At 42.0% G+C, this 22,986-nt stretch overlaps 1 protein-coding gene across 1 annotated transcript; it reads left to right on the top strand.

Moving 5' to 3' along the window:
- Positions 1-114: 114 nt before the first annotated feature.
- Positions 115-22,054, top strand: LOC124286112 (G protein pathway suppressor 2-like). The gene is given in 13 exon segments (XM_046722451.1): positions 115-273; positions 1,928-2,067; positions 2,070-2,103; positions 2,951-3,054; positions 3,502-3,629; positions 4,287-4,410; positions 5,018-5,132; positions 8,023-8,267; positions 9,317-9,421; positions 14,019-14,084; positions 19,530-19,625; positions 20,682-20,753; positions 21,364-22,054. Coding segments are annotated over 12 exon segments (1,188 nt in total). The 5' UTR covers positions 115-273; positions 1,928-2,007; the 3' UTR covers positions 21,403-22,054.
- Positions 22,055-22,986: the final 932 nt, after the last annotated feature.

Below are 22,986 nucleotides of genomic sequence, written 5' to 3'. Positions count from 1 at the left end.
ATACAGCGTGACTTGTTCAAGTCAATGCTTGATAAACCGGTTGCAGATTTGACCAATGAAATATTGCTATATTTGAACCGGTTCCAACTTCTTCCGCTTCCTGTTTGAAGAGTTCACCGGAAATGTAAAATGTGTTTGGATTTGTGGTTTGGTTTCTACGTCAAGTATAGAAATCTGCAAATATATGGTGAATTCAGACTGTTTGGGCCTCCATATATATGACGCATTTAAGGAGACCGTAAACAAAGGTACGGAAACCGTTTTCAATTGAAGGTAGGTGTGTTTTATGTGCCCATTCCAGAAACAATTTTTTCACACGCAAAATGATTCAAACGCGAAGATTGGGAAATATATAAGGATGATAAATCAGTGGATCTGTACACTGATGTCAAATATAGCAATGTTTCTATATAAGAACAATATTTGAAAAGAATTCCACCCACCCCCTTGTGTGTGCAGTGTAAATACTAATTGTTTAGAATGTCAACAAAAGGTAACAAACAATGACTTGATGTTCACGCCTTCAGCAAAATAATGATCTAACAGTAATCTTCCCATCAACACAGATCATATCACGTTATGTTATTGTTGTGATGAGAGATCAGGATTTGCAAAAAGTGATCACTTGCATGCATCGAGACACCTGTCAAAATCAGCTCCAGATTGTTGTCGACACATATAAAGAATTCTGTGTTCAGCATATGTTCAGTGGACATGTCTGGTATCCCAACACGAGCTGAATTCGACGTTCAGGGCCCCGTTCCTCAAAGCGATCGTAGCGCTACGACTATCGTAAGTCTATGTTAAAGTATGGGAGTTACGATCATCGTAGCGCTACGATCGCTTTTAGGAACGGGACCCTGGTGATTTCGACGATTGCATTGCACGCGCTATATCGGGTGAAAACGTGTGCGATCGGAGTGCACAAACAGTTTCACTGGTAGGGCGACTGGTTCAATTTTCGTAAGATCCAAGTCAAATTTTGCACATTTGTGAGGAATCATCTTACCTACAATCACATAATTTCTGCTTAATTTTCCATTGCATATTTATCGAATGGCAACAATTTAATCTACATATGTACAGTGCCGTGAACTCCTTTAACATGGTGGCGTATGGGATTGTGGCTTTTTGTGCATTGTGGAACCATACGTAAGTTGATAAATGTGATGTCATTAGTTAAATAGTGGTCAGAAATGTGAACTGAAATTATGTGCGCAGATCAGACTCAGAGATGATTTCAAATTTGCCTGTCAAATTTTACAAAGATCCATCCTAAACTCACTTCATGAAAATTATTTATGCTACACTGACATAACATGTAAGTCTATGGAAATTACGTCAAGTGTCTGAATACTTTTTTGCACAACTCTGTAGGTTTGGAACAGGTAGACATTTTGGACGCTGTTATCCCCAGACTTGACTCGGGTCCATGTTACAGCTTTAGTTAGATTGGCAACTGAAACTTAGAATCATAAATTTGTTGAAAATTTGAATTTAAGTCCCCAAGTTTTACCCTAAACTGTTTCGTTCGCTTCTTATTTAATTGTTTTCAGTTGAATGAAAACATCCAATAAAAACTGTTTCCGAGCTCCAGATAGGCTGCATTTGAAATATGACAAATATATCACCATTGTACAATTAGTTTTAAGATGCTCAGTTTTAAGAACATGAAAACTTTGTAAAAAAGCCCGTCTCTTTTGTGAATTTACACATATTAAACATGTGGACCAGCACATGAACAGTCATTTGAAACTGCATTTCAAGCAGAATTAAGATCTAGTAATTGCATTATTCATAAAAACCTATCTATAGCCATTGTGAACATGGTGAATGATAAAATGTGAGTAAATACTCAAAGGCTGAAAATGATTTTTCATTGAAATTCAAAGTCTGAATGTAGTTAAAGTATTATATTGATTTCCAGGTATACTGTAGCTGTTGTAAGAGTTCCAGTCAATATCTGCATTGGAGAAGCGCCGCGGTCTCCAGTTCCCTCGCACCAACATGCCCGCACTGCTTGAACGCCCCAAGATGACCCGTACCATGTACCACGCGCTGAAACGCCACACATCCTTAAGGAGAGGGAGAGGAAAAAGCAGGGTATGTGGTTCGAAATGTTATTGGTACTGACATGAATGAGGAAATTATTGTATGTCCTTTTTATGTCATGGTCTGTGTGACCTCAGAGGCTCTTCTGTTCCTGGGAGTAGGACCCATTGATTACTGATTGGGATTAGTGAATGGGAAATGTAAGAGGTTATTGCCAGGGATTTATCAAGTATTCCAAAGTTAGTACCCATACGGAAATGGTCAGAATAGTCAGTGAAATACTAGTGACCTCTCCACACCCATGAACTTTGTTATTAATAGTTAACGCGAATTGCAAAATTTGTAATTCCATGGTTGGGATTATTTCCTACATTTGCTCAGGCTTAACCAGAATGGGTGAAGGATACGAATATATGGAGCAACAATCTTCTTTATTACAATAGGGGCAACCTTTCAGTGTTGGTTCATTGTCGAGCAAGTGATGTACAGAGTATGGATTGAGAAGCATGTATGCCAGTGTTTGGAAGGGTTTTTACAGTTGATAGGATTAGGGTTTCACATCATGGAGAAGCCTGTTAACAATACCATGTATACAGTTGGTAAGATCAGGGTAAAGAATGCTAAGAGGTGAAGCCTGTAGTATAAACCAACAGATTATTACTGATAGAAATCTTTGATGAGTTGGAAGGTATGTGTTTGCTTTTATCAGTTAACATGGTTAATCGATGATTAGTCTTTTGATGTACTAGTTACTTTTTCACTCTGTCCCACTGGATGCTGTTGTGTGGATTGTCTTGGATATGGTCAGATAAGAGTGAATCATACGGATTGAAATATTCAGACCAACAAAGACAAATTTACTTTTGCACTGTGTTACCATGGTTACCCTGTCTTCCAGAACAAGAGCAGGATGCAATGATGGAGAGATTGAGAAAGGAGAGAGAATTGAAGAAGAAGAAAGAGGAGGAAGACAGTCTCACCCTGGAACAGACAAAAGAACAGGTGAGTGTCCTTTGTAAGGACAGGGGCGGTGGGGTAGCCCAGTGGTTAAAGCATCGGCTCGTCACGCCGAAGACCCGGGTTCGAATCCCCACATGGGTACAATGTCAAGCCCATTTCTGGTGTCCCCCGCTGTGATGTTGCTGGAATATTGCTAAAAGCGGCGTAAAACCAAACTCAGTCAGTCAGTTGTAAGGACAGTTTTAGAAAGGCAGACTACTGCTATTGCTTCACATTAACTATTTTTGTGGCAGATGTAACTTTCTGGGTCATACTGACAGTAACAACACATCTTTTTGTCGAGACATCATTTTCTAATGTACTGAGGCATGGTGTGTACACAATTATGTCATTATTTTGTGATAATGTTAATAATGTTAATTCATTAATATAACAACAATTTATCAGAGCATCATGATAGATACAATGACACCTGTGGTTGTGATGCAGGTGTCCCAGTTGGAGGTGAAGCTGGAGACGTTGAAGACGGAGAAGCATGACCTGTTTTCTCGCCTTAAGAAGGTTCTACACCAGGAGGATGAGACCCGGAGACGGACACAGATCAAGGAGCAACAGAGGTCAGTATCATTAACCCATCACATTGTACAGTGGACACGGGTGGACCAGTCATCTAAAGCGTCACCATTCACTTTACAGAGTTGTGTCCCTTTGAAGCCCAAGCAGCTTACGATGAGTTTTAATCCTAGTTTGCCTCAATTATGTTTCGAGGTACTCTCCGGATCCGGACGTTAATTAGGAGTAACGGATTAGCTAATTACACTTAGTTTTGCTTCATTAATCCGGCAGTACATAAAGAAAAATTTGATAATCCCCTTACCTAGTGTGCATCATTTATTAGCGCTGATCTTCATCGGTAAACTTCAATGGTAATTGATAAGTGAGGTGACACTTCTGAGTTGAACATGTCGTAAGTTTGTGATTAATCACTTAATAGGTCTCACTTGTGCAAACTGGCACCACCAAAATTAAGCCAGATCCAGGCATTATGCAGGGCTATACCTTCATGTTGGCACTTACAGTTTCAGTTTGTATATATAAGAAGTACCAACAACACACTGAAAGCAAAGAATCTGTGAAGCATTTTGACCCAATTAAGCCAATAAGTAAGACTGAAGAAGGTTCTAGGTGACTGTTCTTCCTGTCGGTCTTGAGAAGGTCAACTTTTGTTGAGTTGTCAAACTGTTGAGCTTGAAATTCTCCATTTATTGTTACAGTGAGATGTTGCTGCACGCTCAACAAGGCTTCCCGTCACACGGTATCCCGGTGTCCGGCCACCCGGTCATGATACAACAGATCTCTGGCAGACCCGCGCTGTACAAACCTCCCTCATCTATCATCGTGAGTGTCCACTCGGTCCGTCTCCTTCAGACTCCATCATTGAGACTGGCATGTCTTTACATGCTGACAACTTTGTGGAATTCTGTTTGATGGACACAGTTATGGAGTTTATGGCTTAAGGATGTGACATTGATTGTCTACAATACGTGTTTAAGTTATAAGGATTTGTTCCACAAGTATTATGTTGACCAACTAGTCATAGTTTTGTTTAATTGTTGCTGTCATTGATACTGACTGGCTGCCATCTTGGTATACACTTCTGCAGTACTTATTCATAGAAGGTCATTCATTTCTGTTAATTTTCATAGAAACATTCCTGTTACATATGATTTCAACAAGTTACACAAGGCTTTGACATATTGTTTGAAGTTTAAGATGTAAATGGAAGTGATTCATTCACCTCCAGTCATATCTAAGTGATGTTGGATTTATTTTTGAAAATACATATGGGAAAAATACCCCGAAGAACATATCCTTTCCAATCACCGAAATATTGCGTTGTAGTTGTCATCATCATCAATTACGGAAGTTTGAAATGTCAGATATGTCTAGTTTCTAATGTAAGTGAACTGTTGCCAGTTTGTAATGGTTGTTGTTTCCGTTGTAGGGTGTGAAGCGCACAAGAAGTCCCTCCCCACCACCGTCCACCTCGTACCAGGGCTACTCCTACACCCCCGCCAAACAAGCCACCCACATCTACCAACACCAACAGGCAGAGTTCAGTACGTCTCACCTTACATGTTTTTTGTGTGTTGAATGTATGAAGTGTGTGACGTGCAATAGGAGTAATGGGTTTTAACGTCACATTCAAGGTTATTATACTTATAACAATGTTTGCTTGTAGTGTAACAAGAATATGATATATATAACAAATTCTACCATGGATACGTGAAATGCTCGAATTTGATTGGTCAATCAATAAAATCAGACGGTATCAATTTGGATTGAATATGCGTCTGATTTCACGGCGCTTCACTGCGCACATATACAACACTGCCGCACTACTTCAGCTTGGCCACCAACATGACTAATATCAACACAATAGGCGTGATGGAAATGCTGATGAAACATTTATTAAAACTCGAAAAATACTATTATACGATTTCTCCTCCACAATTATTAGGGAACCTCACTATCATAATTATTACCTTCTATTATAAAAATATTCAAACTCAATTACAATACACAGCCCCAAACATAAACAAACAATATCTAACATATAAATCAGAAAACCTTGTAAAAAATTAGAAATACGTCCCTATCTATCCCTATTTGTGCGGAAAAACGTTCGTAAACATTTACCTACCTGATAAATGGTATATTTGTTTCAGTTTAGAATGAGAAATTCGCAAGATAATGGTCAGGCGAAACACAAAATTTAGGCCACTCATACTCCATCATGTCCTGTGGCATCGTTCAAAATGTCAAAAATTGAACCACGAGATTTCCGATCTCTGCCACCTTCCCCTCAAGGCTGTCACTGCTATGTTCGAACACTTTGAAAAGCTTGACCACAATCCAGTCCCAAATGATGAGAACAATGTTCCAAGGAATCCCAAGTTAGTCGCATGTACACAAAGCAGCACTGCTACTCTTTTGTCGCATGCCGGGGTGGAGGCACGTACATGAAATCATGATCGACACTCGCCGGTCATAAAAATCAACAGTCTTTGATGAGTTACAGGTCCTAGGTCGATCAGAAAAGGATCTATTCTTCGATTCTGCAGGGTTCAGGTTCGACAGTCAGTCAAGTATTTTCCACTGTCACATCGAATTTCAACCTTTCGCAAAATGTAAACACTGGCTCGTCCGCCATTCAAACTTTTGCGTAACTGTCTACTTCCAAGAAAATAAGTAGGTCAGACGATTTCATTATAGTGTGGCCAGGGGGGTACAGTAACACGGCACACAAAACAATAGGCTCGTTTCGGTCGTGTGGAGTTATTAGTATAAAAACCAAGCTCTTAGGTGTTACATTATTGCATTGAATAAACAGTAGTTTGTTTTCTTTGGACAGAATATGTTTTATGTTGCAATGTTAACAAAAATACGAAAGGCACCTACCACTCCATTCACAAACGAGTTCAATTCGCCTCTCGTCCCATGCCGGATTACGCCGTGTCTTCCACGGGACGAGGAAGTTCGATGCTAAATCGGTTATGGTAGAATGGAGATAAACATACTGTGTTTGGAAATTAGATGAATGTTAGACCGAATTGATAGTCTCTAAATTAATAATTTGAAACCTCACGCTACGCGTTCGGCTTCAAATGAAATTTAGAGACTATCAATTCGGTCTAACATTCATTTAATTTCCAAACACAGTACGTTTATCTCCTAACTCACTGTATTGTTACCTCTGTAATATATGTGCATGTGGGTGCCAGGCTGTCTGTGCATGCATGTGTGTTGGTGTACATGTGGGTGGCAGGCTGTCTGTGCATGCATGTGTGTTGGTGTACATGTGGGTAGCAGGCTGTCTGGCATGCATGTGTGTTGGTGTACATGTGGGTGGCAGGCTGTCTGTGCATGCATGTGTGTTGGTGTACATGTGGGTGGCAGGCTGTGTGTGCATGCATGTGTGTTGGTGTGCATGTTGGTGGCAGGCTGTCTGTGCGTGCATGTGTGTTGGTGTACATGTGGGTGGCAGGCTGTCTGTACATGCATGTGTGTTGGTGTACATGTGGGTTTTACAGTGCTAGCCCACTGGGATACCACACCACATGTCAAGATGGACACACGACTCAGACATAACATACCAACTCTGAGCAGACCACTTCATGTGTGAATCACTCTCTACGTTTAAACCCCGCAGTTTTCATGGTTAGACTAGGTAACAACAAGTATGAGCTTCTAACATTTCTTGGTGGTGAATTGTGGGAATGTAAGTTGCTTGGGTACATATTCTCTCTTTACACTTGAAAGAAGTGATATCCTGTGCCTGTCCTTTTGAATACTGTGGTCAAGCAGCCAAATTATTTTTTGTAGACATTTTTAGAATGAATAGGGATGTATCCAGCAGTGATTTACAATTACAGGATGCGTATTCCTGCGTCCTATACATATCAAAATTGACACTGGACGCAACAAAATTTAGTGGCTCCTCCACAGGGACTCAGAAAAAGTCAAAATACTTTTTGTATAAATTCCAATCAAGTGCCAATAAGTTATCACTGAGTTTGCTTTTAGCTGGGTTATGGTATTATTTGCAATTTAATTACTGTAACAATGTGATGATCATGATACACAGTACAATAACAGTATTAATAATAATATTTAAGTGTCTGGGACCCCCATTTTGTTGTCCAGGACCCTTAAAAAAATAAAGGGTATGAGTCAAAGGTACCCTCAAATACAGGACTCAAAGTAAATCCCTAATCCAGTCCTACTGTCTGCAGTAAATTTCCAATTTCATATTGCAATTGTGTCATGACTTTGTAAGGATGAATTTTCACCTGTCTGCAACTAAACAGAGTGACCTGAATATTGACTTATTATTTTCTTTCCACTGTACCCACCAGGGACAGTCAGTATGGATTCTGAAGTAAATCCTTCCATGGGCATCCAGTAGTAGAACTTGCCTCCAGTGATCTCATGGAACTTTGTTCACAGAGCAAGGCAACTACCCCCAGGGTCAGCCTGTTCATGTGACCTACGCCAGCCAACCAGGACACACCTACCAACAGCAGGGTGTGGTCTACTCAAGCAGCCAATCCCCTGCCAGCAAGTACAACCCAGCCAGCCAATCAGCTTTCACCTCTTATCCAAGCCATTATGCTCAACATCAACAGAAGCAGCCAATAGAGAACTACCCCCCAGGCTATGTCATACAGAGGATGCAGCAACAAGGTAGGAACGTGTACTGTTTCCGTTCAGTTATACATACACCAGTTCTCTGGACCAATGGGGCAGCCTAGTGCTTTATGTGTGCTCTGATCACACTCAGGCCTCTGATTGATTCTACACCTACACCATTTCTCGTGTCCCACTTCTGTTATATTATTGGAATTATTTTAAAATCAGCTTAAAACCTTACTCACTATCTAGACTGGAAGCTCTTAAATATACCTATACACTCAGTATTTGTCTGGTGGTATCAACTAACTTCATGATAATAGTAGTGTTGGGAATTGGTTGAAATCTCACAATTGATGATTGCTTCATTACCAACGAACAATCATCGAAAAAAATTGGTTAGCATCATTTTTCAGATTTTCCTATCCAGGTTGTTATTGCAAATATGTATAACATGATGAAACTTGCTACTTTAAAGTGATGACTAATAATATCATGAACATAAACTTCCCGGAGTCTTCAAGAAATATTTAGTCATGGCTTTTCAGTTAGTGAAGTGAGTTTTCTAAGAATTAAACACGTTTTCAGGCCCTGACAATTTCTAAGATATGTTCCATTGTCAAGTTTTTCAAAGACTAAACAGTAGTTCCAAAATCGTTTATGTTCGATTATGAGAAATTGTGATCGATTGCTTGGTCGTTTGGTCACTGCGACCAATCTTCGATTATTTCAATTAATCGGAACACCACTAGATAACAGTTTCATGATGGCTGTCACTTCCAGTGATCTTTAAAGGATGATTTCTGCATGTTTACACAACCCTTCAAGAAACCATGTAATTTTTCTGCAGCTTCACAAACTGTGTAGTATAAATCTCAACCCAATGTAAACTTCCCTGCTTTCTGACTCACACATGCCCTGCTGGTACCGGAAGTGGCCCTTTTATTCTGATCTGCATACACGCCTTCACTGATATAAAGTCACACAGTTATCAGCAGTCATCATGTGGGGTTTGCTGCAGAAGCATCAAAATAAACCTTATTTGACGGAGAAAGGATATGACATATTTGCACTAGAGTAAAAGTAACCATGTTTTGTATCCAGCAGCAAGCTACATCGGGTCCCCCCCCACAACTCTGGCATCCCCATCCAGCAGACCCTTGAGCACGCCACCCAGAAGTCCACATTCAACGAAGAGAAGTACAAGATCCAGCAGGTTGGTGTCTGGAGATTGTCACATAGGAGCACCTGGAGATTCTGGGTTGATAGGTCCCCAGCATTCTGTGATGGTTGTAGGGCTGGGACGGGTAACCCGGATACCCAGGACGGGTGGGTAATGAGTTGGACACAGGTACCCATCTCAATACACTGACCCACTTTGATCATGTGACTAATAGATTAAACAGTGTAATATGTTACTCTTTCATGATTAAAAGGTTGTATTGTCTTTGAAGATTTAGACATTATTACCAGTTACCTGTTTTGAATATAATACATGATTAAGATATTGAAAAACTCGAAATTTTAGCCTCTGAGCTGAAGAATATATTGCCATTTCTTACAAACTTGATATCAGGAATTAACATATCGGGGTAGGGTAATAGGGGATGGGGCACCCTATTAGAAAAGTTGGGCCCGTCCCAGCCCTAGATGGTTGTATGATGTAACTAATGCTGTGTGATTGTACCTTGAACAAAAAAAGAATCAGTGGATTTTCTGGTGCAGAGTTGAATACTTACTGGTCACTGTCACACAGCTAAATAATTGTTTAACAATTGGATAGTTTTGTTTGTACCATGATAAATCTAATTTTTAACTGACCTCACCATAGGTCTTATGCATATTACCTCAAGCTCCGCTTAGAAGAGATCAGACAGTCGTTGATTCGCCATTCTCTAGAATGGCTGCCTCAAGTATCGACGAGTGTACAGGAACGGAAGTGACGTGATCTCCCCTCCCGCGCAAGCGTGGTCTATCCAAAATTCACCTTTACTTCAAGCGTACTGTGTGTCAGACGTTTTTTTATTTCGCTAGTTTGCTATTACTGATACTTTCAGATATTAAAGTTCTTGTTTGTTTTTGGTATGTATGCTTTGTATATCCTATATTCTTCTCTGTGTGGGTGAAGAACATAATTACAGTAAACTTCACTTACCTGGCTGCCTCGTGTCTCTCACTTCGGTGTGGGGTGTGTTCCTACGTCGCGAGTGTCGCTCCACTTGACATGTTTGATGTATTGTATTCTCCTATGTCTCTTTCACCATAATGTTCATGCTTGGTTTTGTGTATCTTGATATTGCCTAATTTGTGCTTGTTTTCACGCTCTTCTTGGCTCAGTGGGGGCAGCCATCTTGGTTGTTTACTCTACTGTTCTGCCTGCTTGGGTGTGCCCATTCTTGCTGCAGGGGTGTTTCCATTTTCTCTGCAGGTTTTTTTTTTCTGTGTGTTTAAGTATTATTTACGTTTCCCTTTTTTCGTGTGTTACAGCCTTTGTGTGCATGACCCGGCAGTTTTGCTGTATCTGCAAGGTGTAGAAGTCTGCCACGGATCCCCACCCTTGGTGCCCAGACTGCGCTACTGTAGACTGTTCACTTGCTGAGCGCTGTTATTTTTGTACTCCGTTGTCCGTCGCTGATTTTAAGGCGGCCCCGAAGAAACGGTTGTCGCAATGTAAGAAGAAGATGTCTTCACCTGCTTCTTCTTTGAGGTCCCGTTCATCTCTTCCACGGACGCCAGACGGACGCTCCTCTCCTTTAGCTGAACAGACGTCTACACCTGCGCCGAGTAAGCTGATGCCTGACGCCCAGCACCTGTCTGACGCCTTCGTGGACTTATCTCAACCGGACGTCTTATCTCATCCGGAGGTACAGAAGCTTCTAAAGACGCTCCTCTTGCCTGCAGCAGTTGAAGCCCAACCTAGTGCCGTTCCAGCGCCGACACCCTCCTTACCTAGCGCTGTCCCAGTGCCGAGGAGGATTTATAGCGTCAGTTATTAGAAGAGCGTTCCCGACACCAGGAAGCCGAGCGCTCCCGTCGTTCTAAGCGGTCTCACTCTAGGTCTCCTCGACAGCGCCATCGTTCTAGGAGTCCTCGTCATAGCTCTGACACTAATCATCGCCGTCGTCGGTCTGATTCCAGATCTCTCTCCCAGACGTCCCAATGATAGGGAGAGGCGTTCAAGGTCCCCGCCTCATGGGAGGTGCTACTGTCGGTCCCATTCAAGGTCGCCTCCTTTTCGCCGCTCGCCACGACGACCACGTTCCCCTACAGTTACCTTTAGTGCTGTTTCTCAACTGTCATCTGAGCGCCCGACGCCTGCTGCTTCTGACCAACGGTATAATGCTCTTACCGTGTCCTGGGAGGACGCTGAGGAGCGCTATTTTTTTAACCCGATTATAACAAGGAGATGTTACAAGAGGAAGATGATGGGGGTACTTACCTCCCCCTATCTGCTGTGTTTGACTGGATTGCCGACAGACTGCCTGATTGTCCTTCTTCCTCTTCAGGCTCTGACGACCCAAGAGCTATTAGGTCTTCTCCTGAGTTACTCCTCCTGCCTCACCCAATGGTGGCCGATGCTGCGGCCTCTTTGGATGCCGACTTTGCTAAACTGTCTCTCAATACTACTATTAAGGCTCCTAAGTCGCGCAAAGGGGACTACAAGATACATAGCTTGGATTTCGCTGATGGAGGTGCGGCTCATGATGAATCCCTCAAACGTTTATCGGGTTCTCCACAGTCTTCTTACCGAGTGCAGGACTCTAAGATGTTGGCTATTGATGCAGAGCTCAAGAGGATGTTGAAGCCTGCAGCTTGGGACTTGACTGAAGACCACGCATCGAGGACAGAACACCTTACCACCCTGTTCCAATGGCAGTTGACTGACAGACTGACTGAGTTTGGTTTTACGCCGCGTTTAGCAATATTCCAGCAACATCACTGCGGGGGACACCAGAAATGGGCTTTGCACATTGTACCCATGTGGGGATTCGAACCCGGGTCTTCGGCGTGACGAGCCAACGCTTTAACCACTAGGCTACCCCACCGCCCCCAATGGCAGTGGAAGGTGTTACATGATTTATTGGCACACCTCCAGACGTTGCCCATGACGATGGGCGGATGGGGTTCCTTGAGCCTTGCTCTTGGTAGGAAGAGTTAATAAGAAAGGTGTTGAGAGCCCCTTTCGCGTCTCGCTTCCTCTTTGAGGACCGGATTCCAGAGGTTTATAAGGAGCACACGGACCTTACTAATACAGAGGTGTCCCTACCTACTTTCGAAGCTCTGAGTTCATCTATGAGGGGTAGAGGGAAGCGCCGTTACTTCCCGTCCGTAGCGCCTTCGGCAGAGGAGGTGGCCATGGCAGGTCCGACCCCGACTTTCAGCGCCGTCAGCAGGACCGTCCCCGGGAGCCCCCTTCGACACCCGGCAGGGGTAGGGGGAAGCGCCCTTACTCAGGTCGCTGAAACTTGGAACCAACATGACTGGGACCTCCCGCCCACAGCCGTGCCGGTTCGTCCTACTCTAGTAGGCGGGAGATTGGGGATCTACACAGTGCCCGGTTATCTGAACGACGGCATACAGGTTCAGGTGAAACGGCATACAGGTTCAAAGTGCCAATCAACTCAGACAGCAGCTGAACTTCACAATTAAGTTGCTTACTCAACTAGGATGGCTAGTGAACCTGATGAAGTTGGAGTAAGAATCAAACAAGATCTTCAATTGTTGGGAATAAGAATTATCAAAACACAGAATCGAATTGTGGTCCCAGAAGAATATTGGGTCAAGATACAAGCCATGATTCTACATCTAGTCATGTCTACTCGGTCTACTAACCTCGGCGCAGGACTTGACTCGCACAGGAAGGTTACAACTAAGGCCGCTGCAACGGTTCCTGACAAAAGATCTGGACAGACTAGCATGAGTGATTAAAGACCCTGTACGGGTAAAGATCTTACCTGTACATTAAGGGGTTGCAATTCATTTATGATAAAGAGCTTATCATAATCTGTGGATTGTTATAGATATCTAGTAAAATGAAGATACTAGTATATCTTAAACCACATGAATCAAGATAATTCAACTTGTCTGAGATGGAAGTAAGACAAGAAAGTGTTCCCCTCGAGTTATAACGGAAGTTGGAAGAATAGGATCTCGGAAATGCCGCTATGCAGTTCCCATTGGGGGGATGGGGGGGGGGAGGGGAAGGGAGGGATACAGGACGTACCTAAGAACAGCTGATGAAACCAGGAAGTGGCCCGACCCACCACCAATCCACAGGATTCTATAAGCAAAAGATCATGAGTCATGATAAGAAAAAATATGTAATTATTCAAGTAAACTTGATATTTTATATTTATCCTGACTCATGAGGTCAAGCCCTCCCAACCTCCCCGCTGAAAACACTTCGGATTTCACAGTACATCCAAGTGCTTGGGCAGAAAAATCAGGAGAGTGACAAGTAAGGCTGGTCACATGACTGTTAACGTGGGAAAAGGGAGGTAACTCGTGGGTGAGTGTATTTTTACGTCCGCTTCGGGAACTTCAAGGGATTCAAGTGTTCCACTACCATTCGCAAGGGAAAGGGAGATAAGCAAAAGATCATGAGTCAGGATAAGTATAAAATAACAATTTTACTTGAAAAATTACATTACAGTAAATACTGTTGTGCATTATGACTATAACATGTTTTTTCTCTGTGTGTGTTCTATACATGTGGAAACTGCAGGACACACATTTGTGCATGGTGTAAGTCTTGCATCATCGTAGGCATGAGTAGTGCTGTGTGTCAACCTAAATCAACTTCTTACTTTCAGGTTCGTGAACAACAACGCAATTACCAGTCTGAGGCATGGCCAGCAGGTGCATATCCCTTCCCCAGGGTGAGTACATCATGACACCAGGGTCAGACACCCCCCCCCAGGGGACTAGGTGGTCACTACACTGTAAGTATACTCCAGGGTCAGCCATCCCCCCAGGGGACTAGATGGTCACTACACTGTCAGTATACTCCAGGGTCAGTCACATCCTCAGTGGGCTAGGTGGACACTGCACTGTCAGTTTCATCTTAGCTAAGGGGTCTCTAATCTCTGTTCTGGGATTCCCCTCAAATTTTCAACATGGCTGTTATGGAGGCCATTTTGAAAATGTCTGTATGTAGTGCTGACAAAAACATACATTTTTGGACATGTTTTTTTAATCTATGATATTTAACCTTCAGGTACTTTGTAGCATCATAATTCTTGTGTTTCTATGCTTTTGAAATCTCTGAGCCTACAAAACCTGAAACTTTGTATTAATGATGCCAGCTAAAGTGTCTTGACAGGTTCTGAATAGTTCTACCTGATTATAAACGGCTCTGATTGTCTGTGAGCTATGTTGTCTTAGGACTGTTTGTTATATTGTTCACTGATCTAAAATGCCACAGTATATTGGTTTTGTTTTCAGTCATATTATTTCTGTCTTATTCAAGAAATAATGTTTTTCATTTTTGGTGCTGTAACATAATGTGGCACACACCAATTTGTGTGTCATTCAACAAAAAAAACATGCTTTAGATTTAATCACTGACACTGAAATATGCAGGTAATGGTAGAAAAAACAGTGACTTTGCTGAAGTATACCAATCCTACACATTGTGTGGGGCCTAATGTGTTTTGCTTTCATAGCAGAATGAATGCAAAAAGTATTCAAACTGTTTCCCTATAACACCATATAGCGTGCCTGATATTTTGGGTCATTCTTAATGCTAAGTTTATTGAAGTGTTGGATAATAAACCATTAGATAACAAATATTCCGTCTGTTAAAGAAGATTTGATCATTATACATTGGTATCATAGTAACTCGGATCCTTGGCATTAGCTGTCGTCAGATGATCATATGTTGGTCACATGCTGAAGGTTGCTATACAACTGAGTTTACATTATCTATGTAGTGGGTTTCGTTGTGGCTTCTGCTGCTGATGGCTTGTCCTCAGTATATTTAAGAAGACTTAGACTTGCTTATCGATAGTTGAAGTTGATGGCGTGCACCTGTTCAACACTACACTATAGTGCTGAAGGTACTAGACGTCTATAAAACACTACACTATAGTGCTGAAGGTACTAGACATCTGTAAAACACTACACTATAGTGCTGAAGGTACTAGACGTCTGTAAAACACTACACTATAGTGCTGAAGGTACTAGACGTCTGTAAAACACTACACTATAGTGCTGAAGGTACTAGACATCTATAAAACACTACACTATAGTGCTGAAGGTACTAGAGGTCTATAAAACACTACACTATAGTGCTGAAGGTACTAGACGTCTATAAAACACTACACTATAGTGCTGAAGGTACTAGACGTCTGTAAAACACTACACTATAGTGCTGAAGGTACTAGACGTCTGTAAAACACTACACTATAGTGCTGAAGGTACTAGACATCTATAAAACACTACACTATAGTGCTGAAGGTACTAGAGGTCTATAAAACACTACACTATAGTGCTGAAGGGGTAAGTGTTGACATGGGTACTACAGATGTGTACCGCAGGTCCGCTGCTGTATACAGAAACATACCCTAGACAAAATCAGAATACAGAAACGTACACTAGGACAAGTCCATTACGCCTGGTGTCGTTTCTTGTGCGGAATTGTCTTAATGTTGTATTACATGCATTTGCTTGTATTCTAAAACGAGCATACACAGTAAGAAATATTTCACAATGCACAATACCACTCGCAGTCTACATACGATTTGGTGTTTTGGTCTTGGGAATGTGCATTCAAACCCTGTTAAGCATAGCGAGGACGTTTCTGTATTTTGACATTTTTCAGGGTACATTTCTGTATACAGAAAGGTGGCGCGGCGGGGTAGCCTAGTGGTTAAAGCGTTGGCTCGTCATGCCAAAGACCCGGGTTCGAATTCCCACATGGGTACAATGTGTGAAGCCCATTTCTGGTGTCCCCCGCCGTGATATTGCTGGAATATTGCTAAAACAGCGTAAAACCAAACTCAGTCAGTCAGTATACAGAAAGGTACCTGGGGTACATATCTGTAGTCCCCGTGCTGACAACAACCCCTTCCACTACACTAACTCTGCTTCCTTAGCTTAGCCTCATCCTTGCTACTTCTCAGTGACATACACCTGGATCTGTTCACCACCAACACCATCTGTTCAACACTACACTAATTAAGAAATACAGTTCGATCTACCACCATGTTTAGTGTAATAAAGCACACTTTCGCCCTGAACTATTATAGTTAAAGTACGAGGACGAGGACGCTTGCATCCGAGTGCTTTAACGTTATAATAGTTCAGGGGGAAAGTGTGCTGTATTTCTTTTCTAAGATGCCAAATTTAATACTTTCTAAGGATAATTACGATTAATTTAAGGCAGAAAACAAATGACGCTGTCGGTGGCCTAAATTAAGAATCCTCGCACAGGGGTAACTGGTGCGCTGTTCTATTGATGTGTCTCCCCCTACGTTAAGACAAACTTTTCCAGAAAAAACAAATGATAACAGTTTGATGACGGTTTACGTTCGGATTAAATATCTTCTCTAAATTATTCTAATTACATCTATGATTAACGTAAACCATATGGGGCAATATGAACGTCCCATTTCTACTACCAACGTAAGTTTAAATAAGTACATCCAGATAAAGCTGAGTAGTCAAGCGACATTCCACGATTGCATTGTGGGAATGTAAACATTGCGAACGTTGCCGTTATTGCTGAAAACTTGTGAGTCGAATTGAGACATTTTGACCGTGGGAAAGCATAAACGTAATGTTTCCACCAGTGGTGTTAGCTGCGTGAAGCAACGTAATGCAAAATTGTTCGATTACGAGGGGGCAGACTAGAATGGCTCAGTGACGCCAATACATTGTGACATAATGCAAAAAGTGCACATTATCATCTGATAAAGTACTGTCGGTGCCTTTGATCTTTCACCGAAGCATCTTAGAACTCGACGTCATTAGTTTGGCTTCATCCTTGATGGGTACTACTTGTCAGTGACATACACCTGGATGTGTTCACCACCACAGGTTGGAATGATGTGAGGCAGCAAATAGTTGTCTGTTCATGATAGAAACAAGATCTGATATTACCAGCCACCTCATGCCATTTACAGTCCGTTTGGGTTCAAATGAGAACGATAAATGATTAAATAACTCGAAATGGGGATAAGTTCACATAACATAAATAGGACACATGGTCTGAAACGTCTGTACCCAACAGGATCTGAAATCTGAAGTTTTATGATCGATCACAGAAAAAGTTGTTTACGAAAATGTAACATTGTTCTGTTTTCACGCTTCACACTGAGGGGTGACACACGGCTGGAGGAACAGCGCCGGCTAGGGGGCTGCTGTCAGTTGCACCTGAAGTGCGTACCAGCACTGTTCCACCAGTCGTTTGTCATCCTGTGTGCATTTCGAGTTGTTTAATCATTCGTGGTTCTCATTTGAACCCAAACGGATTGTACATGTCATGTCAGATACTGTAAACCTGAGAAAATGGAATTTTGACAAACGTTTTTTTGACAACTGAACAGAAGAACATATGTCTAACTTATGGCCAAACTTGTATGGCAGGAATACTCAGTAGCTATGGAATGTCTCATCTATTTTAAATTCTTTTCTAATGCCAGCGAGATAGACAATTATTTTGACACAATCAGTTGGATAGCCAGTAACCGTCACAGAATACCCCATATTAGTAGGAAAGATTAGACAGCACATTTAGAATTTCACTTAAATGAAAATGGGGCGGTGGGGTAGCCTAGTGTTTAAAGCGTTCAGCTCGTCACGCCGAAGACACGGGTTCGATTCCCCACATGGGCAAAATGTGTGAAGCCCATTTCTGGTGTCCCCCGCGATATTGCTGGAATATTGCTAAAAGCAGCGTAAAATCCAACTCACTCATTCACTTAAATGAAAATATAATATTTGGTGTGTCCCCAGATTCAGATAGCACTGAGTAAGTTTCAAGGTCCTCCAAGACCCTCCCCTTAATTCCCTAGTTAACCAAGCGGTAGGACAGACAGACAGTTTTATTCAGTAAAAGGCCACTGGCCCATAATACAGTCAAATGCAGTCACACATCACATGAATGGTACAAAATGATTTATAAAAAAGTTATGCTCTTAATTCTAATTTGTACATAATATAAACATAAAGAAACATTCTTAATCACATCGACATTAGCAGATTGCATAATATGTATAAAGTTGTTTATCGTCGGAGGCTGACTTAAATATTTAACAATATATTTCTCTCGAATATCAGAGAAACATTCACAAATATACAAAATATGCCACTCATCTTCAAAAACATTAATACCTTTGGATTTACAAAATAAACAAAATCTTTCATTAGAAGCAATATTTTCCAAGCGGTAGGTGAGATAGGGTCAATGTCTTTTTTAATTTGAGGCACTAATGGGGAACGTGTCCAGGGTATGTATGTAGATATAGTGCTCTGGATAATCAAAGATGCTTGCTCCAGTGTATGAAATATAGTCCATCCCAACGTCCCTGATGGTCAATTTTTTGGGGGGGCGATCTATGAAATAAGTAAGGCCGCCCTTTGGTCGGGGGAAATATTTGAGACATACTATATATGGAAATTTGGAGAGAGGATAATAACTATTGTGATCAAAACAACATTTGTTGATATTTTTTTTAATAGATTTTTTGACTGGCTGTGTTCGCTCAGGACTGGTCACTTTTTTGGACAGCCAGTGCTTGAACAGGCCACATTTCAAAACAATTTTATACACTGCTTGAACACTCACTGATCTGCCCAGCACTGACTCCTTCATCAGCTCTATGCCGCCACATTGTCCACGCAGCAGCAGCGTAGGTAGGAGACTACTACACCGCAGCAAGGGGAAAATCTGCAGCTGGACTTTTTCCTATTTTTCCGATGCCGAGTAGAAACGCAAGCTTTAAAAACTGTTTCTTTTCACTATTTAAAGCAGGCCAACTTGTTTGTTTTGCAGATGATCTTACACAGTTTTTGAAAAGACAAGCGTCAGAAAGTATAAGACAAAATATTATGCATGTCAACTTCTTTATTATATACACTGTGTTTCTGGGCTTTTCCGCGCCACTTCGTCAGAAACACCCCAAACAGTATTCAGTTTTGGTGTTAAATTTGCTGTTAATATTTCTAAGAGTGAAGAAAATCAGTTAGTAGTATGCAAATAGATGCATTTTCTTTAATGTACTTTTCCTAAGTGTGTGCAAGCTCATCTGTATTATGTTAAGACAAGTGGGTGTGCCCTGGTGTAACCACTGTGTAGTCAGTAGAGTGTGCTTGCCTTGCAGGGTGGTCTGCGCAATAAGGCTCCTCAGATGACGGGCCAGCAGCCGGCAGCCATGTTGCAGCAACAGATACAAGTCCAGCAGGCCCCTTCCTCCAAAGTACATCAGTCACCTTCTCCTTTCCTTGTCAACTAATGCTCTCCCAGCATTCCTTGCACTTCGCTAGGTTAACACTGAGTCTGCAAATGTCACATGATACAGTGACCTTGACCTCTGAGCAGCACTGTGTGTCATGATTCCAATGCTTTTTGATAGATTTCTAACTGTTGTAGTGCTGATATTGCTTCCTATAATTGGCTTCAGAGGTCAAGGTCATGGTCATGTTGCCCAGATGCTTACAAGGAACTCTGGGAGAGTTTGGTCAAATGCTTGCAACCACATGTACACACATTGTCTGTGTCAAAAACGTTTGAGTCTACCCACCTAAACACTTTCAATATTAGATCATTAGATTCAAAATGTTGGGATATGGAGGATAAAGTTGCAGGCTTCACACATAGTAACGTTCAAGAGTTGGTCAGCAGCGCCCACAAGGCTAACCAGCAAGCACTTGTTCTGTTTATAGATGTTGACAGATGATACACATTATATTCCACCCTGTTGGTGGGTTGGTGTCACTTTAAAGCTGTATCACAGGGGGAAGGAGAATATGGAATGTCTTAGGCAGGGAGTGGTGGGGTGGGGTGGGGTTTTACCTAGTAGTTAAAGTGTTGGCTCGTCACACTGAAGATCCGGAGTTAATTCCCCACATTGGTACAATTCATGAAGATCATTTCTGGTGTTCCCTGCTGCGACATTGCTTAAATATTGCTAAAAGCGGCGTAAAACCATACTCACTCACTCTTTCAGGGAGGAATGTCCACATAATGTTGCCACTATTCAGGAAGGGAACCATGGTAACTGTTTCAGGATAATTGCACCATTAGAAAATGGTAGATGAATGACATGCGTTCTCCCTAGAGGAGAGGTGTGTGAGTCAGTACAGATGTACAAGGCTACTCCACCGGCCCAGTGATGTGGAGACAAGAGTTGTTTACATGTGATACTGACAGCAGGAGAGCAGGAGGGATAGACAGAGTTTAGGTTTTGTTTTTACATGTGTGATATGTAAGCTATCGAATGGTTGTTATGATGATGTGTGTTATATCCTTGCAGGGCAGTATAGTAACGGGGTACCCTGCCCGCACCCAGGCTCCGGCCTCCAGCACCTACCAGCCACCCACACAGGTACAGCCTGGGCCTAGATTTTCGAAGCTCTCTTAGCGCTAAGGTAGTCATAAGTGCCATACATTAACATTAACTTACAACTATCTTAGCGATAAGAGAGCTTTGAAAATCAGGATCTGGTTATCTTTAACCCATATCGAACTAGCTGACCATCAGATTCAGGGGAAAAATATAACAGTTGTGGTGTTTTAAATTATTTTTGGCCAGGATCACATTATGGTTAAGACACAGGTGAAAGTTTAAACATGACAGACATTGATTCAGTGTGTTGAGAAAGATGTGTTTGCTCACTATGCTTAACATGATGGGTGCATTGAAGCTGTCACTATGCATCAGCAAACATATCCTATACTTATTTCAGTTTTAGACATAACACACAAATCTGGAAATACAACACTCATTCACAGGTCTTATCCATGCACTGGCAGAATGCAGACACTTTTACAATTTGACTACACTGAAAGTTTGTGTATGTATGTTACTATAAGGAGGATGAAGATTGTTGAAGTTATCCATATAGAAATTGTCTCACACCACACCAAGCAGACACCCCTATACTTGTGAAATACTGTACAGAGTGGTGTAAACACTGTGACTTTCCTTGTTGCAGAGTACCTACCACAACCAGCAGTCCGGGAGGCCGAACTGACCAGGTAGACGTGGTCAGTATGGGAGTGTACGCTGACAGGAATACTGGCAGGAGGTGGAGCTTGATTGGAGGCTAGACATGGGGCTAGATGTGGGGCTAGACATCAGGATAGACGCTGCTTAGTGCGGAACTCCCATGACAGACCGACAAATGGTTGGATCACACATCAGGACTTAACTCCTGTATATTGTCCCCGATTGACAAGTGTATCACGATGGCCTTGTGTAGAAGGTGCACCTCGCCAGAAATGTGTGTGAATGGTGTGTGTTCTACATAGATGTGTGTAACACGTGTGGTTACATCACAAGAAGGATGTGTGAAAACAGTGCATAGTTCCCATAGGTATGGACTTTGTATGTAATCTCACACATTGGCGGATCCAGTGGGGGTAGGGGGTACGACACCCACCTCCCTTTTGGAAATGACTAAAGACTACGTTTTGAAGTTAACGTTTTGCATTGCAGGGGGGGTCAAACACAAACCACTAACACACACACCCCCCCACTCTCCCCACGCCCTCCTTTGAAAATTCCTGGATCCGCCTATCTAATGTTAAGATACAACAGTGGCCTACCAATCAGATGTTTAAGTTGATTGACTGTTTGGGCTGGAAATTCCTTTCCTGTTTCAAAATGAGATATTTGACATCAGAACATCAGTAGCTAACATCAGAACAACAGTAGCTAACATCAGAACAACAGTAGCTCACTATATTGGAAGGAAAACTGCTCATGTGCTACCAACTGAGCACTTGTTTTGCACAATGGTGCTGAGAAAATGAGACACTATCTCTGTAATAGAAACAGGAACTGCTGGAATTGTGGTTTTATATGACTTGTATCAAGTCTGCCAGCACTGCCTTTTTGCTGTCTAACTTTATTCCCTGAAAGACAAGCATGGAGTTTTTTTGTTGTTTAACGCCACACTCAGCAATATTCCAGCTGTATGGCGGTAGTCTGTAAATAATGGAGTCAGGAACAGACAATCCAATGATCAATATCATGAGCATTTTTCTACGCAGTTGGAATTTGATGAAATATGCCAACCAAGTTAGCGAGCCTGACCAACCTATCCCATTAGTCGCCTCTTAAGACAAGCATGGGTTACTGCAGACCAGTTCTATCCAGATTTTCATGAGTCAAGTGTTCTGACACGGAATGCCTCACCATGAGAACAACCTGATGTTAATGATTCTGCTTTACTTCTTGTGTTGCTGCTGCTGCTGCCTTGCTGTGATAAAATGTTCACTCACTCCTGGTTCAGTCCAAGTGTATAGCTGCATGACCTGATTTCAGTCTTACACGTATTGATTGTGGCGTCAACTCCCAGTTTGCTCCAGTTCTGTTTCTAGCTTTGTTTGCTTCACCAACATCAGACCCGCATCACTTTGGATTGTCTCACCTGATGCTGACTTGTAATGACATGGCTGAAATACCTGGTTAACTCACTCACTCACTCACACTTGTTAATGTATTGTTGTTGCTTGTTGTTACACCAGGTTTGTTCAGGATGAAATGTCTTTACTGTTATATCCTCATTTGTACATGGATGAGTCTGCTGGTCCCTAGGCCAGTGACAACCAGA

This window comes from Haliotis rubra, unplaced genomic scaffold (genome assembly GCF_003918875.1).
Source record: "Haliotis rubra isolate DU_JTF1 unplaced genomic scaffold, ASM391887v1 Scf376, whole genome shotgun sequence".
NCBI classification, from domain to species: Eukaryota; Metazoa; Mollusca; class Gastropoda; order Lepetellida; family Haliotidae; genus Haliotis; species Haliotis rubra.
This window is presented reverse-complemented; position numbering and strand designations above follow the sequence as displayed.